This window comes from Microtus ochrogaster, chromosome 5 (genome assembly GCF_000317375.1).
Source record: "Microtus ochrogaster isolate Prairie Vole_2 chromosome 5, MicOch1.0, whole genome shotgun sequence".
In the NCBI taxonomy this organism is placed as follows: domain Eukaryota; kingdom Metazoa; phylum Chordata; class Mammalia; order Rodentia; family Cricetidae; genus Microtus; species Microtus ochrogaster.
The window spans coordinates 42,776,753-42,783,954 of NC_022012.1; the positions used below are offsets into that span (position 1 = coordinate 42,776,753).

At 46.7% G+C, this 7,202-nt stretch overlaps 1 protein-coding gene across 1 annotated transcript in view; it reads right to left on the reverse strand.

The window, feature by feature from the left end:
- Window positions 1-6,487, reverse strand: part of Nnmt (nicotinamide N-methyltransferase) — a 10,640-nt gene extending 4,153 nt beyond the window's left edge. The window contains exons 1-2 of the mRNA XM_005347275.2: window positions 6,309-6,487; window positions 4,892-5,099 (exon numbers count right to left, since the gene is read on the reverse strand). Of these exons, the coding sequence (XP_005347332.1) occupies window positions 4,892-5,099; window positions 6,309-6,462 (362 nt within the window). The 5' untranslated portion in view covers window positions 6,463-6,487. The remainder of the gene's footprint in view (window positions 1-4,891; window positions 5,100-6,308) is intronic.
- Window positions 6,488-7,202: the final 715 nt, after the last annotated feature.

The following is a 7,202-nucleotide window of genomic DNA, read 5'->3' on the forward strand; positions in this document are numbered from 1 at the left end:
AGACCAGGCTGGTCTCGAACTCACAGAGATCCGCCTGCCTCTGCCTCCCGAGTGCTGGGATTAAAGGCATGCGCCACCACCGCCCAGTTGTTCTCACCTCTCTTGAAGATAGTCCTGGCCATGTCCGGTCTGCTGGCCATGTTCAGTGTACTTCTTTCTCTCTCATTTCTACATTAAAAACCTTCTCTCCAACCATCCCATGGAGTGGTCATGTCATCAGTTAAGGTCCTAGCAGCCACACTGGACAGCTCACAATCACCTGTAACTCTACTCGAAGGGATCTGATGTTCCCTGACCCCCATGGGTTCCTGAACCCATGGTCACATACCCGCACAGAGAAACACACACATACTTTAAAATAATGAAAATAAATCTTTCAAAAGATTACCCATGACTGGGTCTACCTGCGCCCTTAATCAGGGGTGAAGATGGTCTGTCCTATGGCAACCACTTTGTGCTGATTTGCCTTCAATTTTTCCAGTTTAGAAGTTTCCTATGCTGAAATTTCCTGTGCTGGGGTTTTTTATGCAGTTCTGGACAAAGCAGAACAACTGTCATCCTAAAAGTAGGCATGTCACTCAGCTCTGCTACAATACAGATAATTTGACAGAGCATGTTAAGAAGAAGAAAAACTGATTATTAAGCAATAGATGCCTATGAAAATAAGTAAAGAAAGTAGATCAGAAAAAAACGGAATTACCTGTCTACACACATATACACAACAAGTGCATAGAAGAGGCTAAGGCAATAGAACATGGTGATTTGGGGGTGGGGGTTAAAATGCTACTCTAGGCTGGGGACATTGTTAGAATGTGTATTTAAGCGATTACGTCAGAAGCAAAGTGGACCTTTGTGCCCTATTGTGTATTAAGCTATTTTAAAGACCCAAATTACCACAGAACTAGCACTTGCCAGTCAGCCGACGTTGAAAATTGTTCCCACACTGTGAAGCCCACTGTGAAATCTCGAAAGCTCACAGGACATGTGCCAATTTGAGAAGGGGAATTTGTTAGGCTCTCCCACCGCTGCTGGTACCTGCTTGTCCTTGGCTGCTTAGCAAACATTGGTGAACTCAGTTGCCAAGGCAGCTATGTAAAGATTACCCCGCAGGGCTCCTCGAGGACTGTGGGTAACACCCACAGGGAAATGGACTCTCCTGGAGACGCAGGCAATTACCACTCAGCCTCACGTTTAGCTCAAGGAGAAGGTGATAAACACATACCGGAGCAGCATGGAGCTTGGTTTACAGAAAGCTAACTGCGGTGTGGCCATTGCTCTCCTTGTAAAGATTGACTCTTTCAAATAGAGGCTGCCATTTCCCCTGTGTATATGCTAGCTACACAAGCCCAAGGGACATGGCAGAGAAGGAAAGAACAGGTAAGGATTCCTGCAAGAGCCTTTTGTAAGAATGTCTTCCCATACCCAGTAATTACCTTGAGATTCTGCCTACACGGAGAAGCAAGGCAGCTAGTAAGTCAGAATCTCCACAGGAGCCCTTTCCGGTCCACTCCCCTGCCCCAGTCCTCATCCCAGTAGCCTTCAGCACGTGTTCCTATGACAAAGCCATCAACACAGCCCAAGGACATAAAGGTTGAAGAAGCCTGGTGTGATGATACTTGCCCTTAGTCCCAGCACTCAGGAGGAGGAGACAGGAGGGTCAGGAGTTCACAGTCATTCTCATGTACAGAATGAGTTTAAGGCTAGCCGTGGCGCACAAGACCCTGTCTCTAAACAACAACCAAAAGAAAAGTCAGATAAACTTGAGTATCGGCATAAGAATTATGAGAGGCAGGAAGAGTTGTCCATAACCTTTAGGCACAGTCCACACCTGAATCAGGTAGACAGTGTAGGCAGGGCGTGGAGTCTGGAAGGCAGGATACATCCGTTTGTTTATTTTACACTCACATTTGAACCTCAGTTATGTGTTAGGTACTGGGGTACTCAAAGGTCCTGAGGAGTCAGGGATGGACAAGAGAGAAATAGCTCCAGTCTTCCTGGAGATTACAGAAGGGAAGAAAGGAAAATAGCTAATCTAAGGATCACTTGCCAAAATTAGAAGTAAAAACGGATACGATCAAGGAAGAAAGGGTCATGGGGTGTGGGATCTACAGTGGCAAGTTCAAAGGGAGCCATGTAAGCAGAGATGCAAGGAGGCATCTGTCATCACTGACCAGGCCAAAGAGAGGAGCAAGGGGAGGAGGATGGTCCAGCATGAGAAGACAGCATGTGTGAAGCCCTCTTAGTAGAGGACATAAGGAAAAGAGTGTCCATAGGCAAATGAAATGCTGGGTTCCAGACAAAACAAGCCTTTGTGGATTGAATTTAAAATTTTACCTTTTAGGCCAGGAATGGTAGCACACACCTTTGATCCTAGCGCTCTGGAGAGAGAAGCAGGCGGATCTCTGAGTTCGAGGCCAGTCTGGTCTACAGAGTGAGTTTCAGGCTGTGAGGGCTACATAGTGAGACCCATCTTTAAAACTGGGATTTTGCTTTCTATTCTAAGAAGTCTAAATGGCGCTATGGAAAGGCATATAATCACAAAACCCTAGAAGAAGAAACAAGACACAAGTTGGAGGCTAGCCTGGGCTACCAAGTAAGCCCTTGCTTCAAACAATGGGAGAGGAGGGCCCTGATCAGAAGGAGATCTTGGAATGAAGACAAGCAAGTGCCTTGTAGCAGAGGCTAGGCTAGAGTCACTCTGTAGCTCAGGCTGGCCTTGACCTTGAAGATCCTGTTGCTGTCTCTGCCTCCTGAGTGCTGGGTTAACCAAAATGTACCACCATGCCCAACCCTTACCAACCTCTGTGTGGGGACCTTTGGCTTCAGATAACAGCCACTATTCCAGCATGCCAGCCAGTTCTTTCCTGGCAGGCTCAGGGGGGCCACTGCTCTCTAGAGGGGCACCTGGAAGTCCCTGTCTTCTCCAAATCCCTACTGGCTGTATAGGTGGAGAAAAAGAGCTTACACAACACACTGTAACTCATATCCCTTCTCCTGGTATCCTGGTGGGTCTGTGGGAAGCTTGGCTCTAGACCCAACTCTTCTCTCACCATGATGGTCACCTCAGCAGATCTCATGGAAGAAGGAACTCAAGCCCTGTGCACAGTCAGGGAGGTCTGAAGGTCTGCATCTCCTCTTCTTAAAAACAAAACATATATGGGTGTTTTGCTTCATGTATGTCTGTTCACCAAAAATGTGTGTGTGTGTGAGTAATGCCTTTAGAGGCCAGAAGAGGGAGTCAGAGCCCCTGGAACTGGAGTTACAGACAGTCATTAGCTCCCTTGTGGGTTCTGGAAATTGAACCCAGGTCCTCTGGAAGAGCAGCCAGTGCTCTTAAGCACTGGGCCACCTCTCCAGCCCTGGACTCTGCATTTTTAACATGCTACTACCCGATGCATTAAAGCTGTTAATCTGAGGATCCCAAAGCTAAGCAATATGTTGTTCAAGGGGCCAAAGGCTAATTCATGTTATTTCTAGGATTTCTTTTCTAAGTTTTCTTTTTGAGTATACGTATGTGTGTGGAGGGTGCCATTAGAATCCAGAAGATGGATCCCCTAAAACTGGAGTTACAGGCAGCTGTGAGCTACCCAAATGTGGGTGCTTGGAACTAAACACAGGTTCCCTGCTACAGCGGCAAGGCCTCTTAAAGTTCCCCATGACCAAGCCAGATCCTTTTTCTAGAATTTCTTAAGAAAAGAGTTTATTTTCCTTGCTCATGAAAGACCTAGGGTAATTACAAAATACCTCATGGTTTGAGATAGGCGTTTGGTACTGATATCTTAAAACTTTCAAACAGTCATGATTCAAAAAAATCATGAGTGATTTTTAAATGTCCAACTTGTATTCCCAAAGCAGCAGAAGAAAGCAGCTAGCTTCTATTGTCCTTGGAGGCCATCAGCACAAGAAATATCTTCAGATAAAGAAGAAATAATCTTGGCGAAAATGGACTGTAAGCTGATAGAGGCACTGGAGGATGTGAGAGAATGCAAGCGGAATGGGATCACTATCGTTCTCAAAATAGTCGAAGCTGCTGGATGTGGCGTGAGGATAAGGAAGGCATGCAGGACCTCCTGCCAAAAGTACAGTTCCTCATCCAGGCCAAGGGACGGGGATGGGGAGGGCGTCTTAAGAGGCAATTGTTCTGAGCTGACGATTCTGCAAGGAGATAAGTAATTCTTTTAGTAACCTGCTAGACTGAAGGGCTCATTTTTGAATGAGATGTGGCCTGTGATATCTAGGGAAAGTGGGGATGCAGCTCCCAGAGCTTTCTGGACAGGTGTTTTGTATTTCAAAAAGATGTGTTGGTCTTAAATAGCACAAAGCTATAGGCACCCAAACAGCACAGCGTTACCACACACACAAAACCAGAGAATAAAGAATAATGGAAGACAGCTGAGAGCCCAGGACTAAGCCCGTGCATCTATAACCAGCTGGGTTTCAATAAGGATGCTAGCTGGAGAAAATGGGAGGGATATGAACTCAGGATCGTGCGTTTCTGTGACAAGCACTTTACCCACTGACCATCTCCCGGTTCCCTTTAGGCTCTGATTTTACAGATGGCGAGTAATGGATTCTTTTGGCATAGCTGCTTCATATTGCTTCTGTCGGTTAAATATCCTGGTCAACGTTGTGCTGTTTCTGGTGGCGTCAGCATTAGGCAAACACAGAGCCACCAGCTTTGGTTGGAGGACTTGACAATAAAATAATACTCAGGTAGTGTGGAGGGCACCCAATCTATTCTCCCGAACCCTCATTCTTCATCGGGAGTTCCCTTTGGTCTCTGTCTTCGCGTTTCTTTTGTGTTTTTCAACTGAATTGCAATGGTATTTTTTGACTGATAGAAACATCAGATCCCTTCAGAAGGCTGAAAAGCAGATACCCATCACCCTACCTGTTCCCTTCGAGATCACACACATAGGTGACCACTGGAGACCAGTCAAAGGCCCCTGGCTCCTTCTTCAGCCACTTCTGCAGCTCCCGAAGGTTCTGGTCTGTGTAGTCACTGACAATGATCTCCTTGAAGGACTCACAGGCAGAGAGGAGCTGATAAATGGTGGGGCCAGAGCCAATGTCAATCAGGAGGTCTCCTTTCACACCACCTGGTCCAGAGGAGGCAGGGATCAGGCATCATAAGAGGACAGGCTGAGCTGAAGTTCCACCATCTTTACCGGGACTGTGCCAAAAATGCACCCAGACCACCAGACCACCCACCACTCTCCATTAACATCATTTGGTAATAAATCTTCCTACTCTCTAGCCCTACCTCAAGCTCAGTCCTGAATGGGGGCATTGTTTGCTAGACTATTTCAATGTCTGGGGGGCAAGATTTATATCTGGTATACAGATCACTGATCCCAAAAGACGATGACACAGACAAGGTAAAAACTTTTAAGGAGTGCTTTGACAGAAACTTAATTTCTTTGTTGTTAACAAACTGCATTTAGGGACTAGAGAGATGGCCCAGCAGTTATGAATACTTACTCCACAATGACGAGGGCCAGCACCCATTTAACAAGTCACGTATTTTGCAAATGCCTGTAATCCCATCTCTGAGAGGAGCAGAGAGGAGAGGCTCTCTGGGGCTTACTGGCTTCCAGGCTAGCCAAGATGCAACCCCAGGTTTAGGAAGAGACTCTGTCTCAAAGGTCTAGGTGGAGAGGGTGACGGAAGAGAACACCTGATGCCTTCTTCTGGCCCCACGCAAGCATAGGCATGCAACATGGGCACAGAGACTTACACAGACACACATAAATAAATAAATGAAAAAACACTGAGATTAAGTAATGACCAACGTACCCAGGTCTTAATACTTGAGGAGGTCTTTACCTCATGGGAAAATATTCCTTTCAATTAAGAAATCAAACTTTTAATTTATTTATTTATTGGAGACAGAGTCTGACTCTATAGCCCAGGCTATGCAGAAAAAGCACAATGCAGTCCAGGCCAACCTCAGACTCATTGGAGGTCCTTCTGCATCAGTCTCTCGCATCCTGTGCCCCAGCGCTCTGCTCTCTTAGACTCTCTAACGTGTCCCATGAGGTTGGATGGCTGCTTCGAGCCACCTGGTAAGTCACTGCAGAAGCAAGGAGGACAGCACTCAGGCCCCCTGGCTTCATTTTTCAAGGCCATATAAAAGACAATGGAGATAAAAGAACTTGGTAAACTGTAAAATAGCTAAGCCAACATTCACTTTTACTCTCACTAAAGAAACGAGTGATGCCAAGAAACTGTCCAGGAATGACGGCTAGACACACGCCCAGCCATCCCCTGAGACGCAGTGTGACTCATATGTAGACCGACAAACTTACCCAGGCAGAATATCTTAAAAAGATTTTCCAGCAGATGCCTGAGGATCACGTTTTCTGCACAGTGTCTGGACCCAAAGCTGTAATATTTTTCCAAGTAATCCCGGGGATTAAAATGATTTAGATAAGTGTCCTTAGAGGTAAAGCCGGATTCCATCGTGTCTCAGCTCTGTGCCACCAGCCTGCTGCTCTCCTGCCCCCTCCTCCAGAAGCCAGGGATCACTCTGGGAAGTTGGCTTTTGGAATCTGGAGCTGTCAATCTTCCTTCGGCTCCGCCCATCCCTTAGAGGCTAATGTTAAAATAGACCTCAAATGTTCTGAGGTCTGCTAAACACTAACGGTAAAATAGACCTCAGATCTCCCGACTGTTCCAGGGAGTGATGAAATTACCGGAGAAGGGAGTTGAGGAGAAAAGGAGAGGCAGAGGGAGGGTCACACACCGCAGGGCACTTTCTACCCAGTGGCAAAGGTCAGCTGCAGAGGCCGCAGAGGGGAGAAATGGCCCGGCTCACTGTGGAGATTGCTTAACCCCTGGAAGAAGCCCCAAATTCAGAGGGCCGGGTCATCTCCAAACAATCCAGTAATTTTTCTTCTTTTTGCAAGTATTTGTCCCCCCCCCCTCAAAAAAAAAGAGTCACAAAGAATGGTTTCACTTTAAACATACGAAAGAAAGAAAAGTGGATGGGGGTAAGGACAAGTGCTCGTGGTGGAGGAATGTTTGCTTAAAAAAAAAAATCACAGATGCCGGGCGATGGTGGCGCACGCCTTTAATCTTAACCAGCACTCGGGAGGCAGAGGCAGGCGGATCTCTGTGAGTTCGAGAACAGCCTGGTCTACAGAGCTAGTTCCATGACAGGCTCCAAAGCCACAGAGAAACCCTGTCTCGAAAAACAAAAA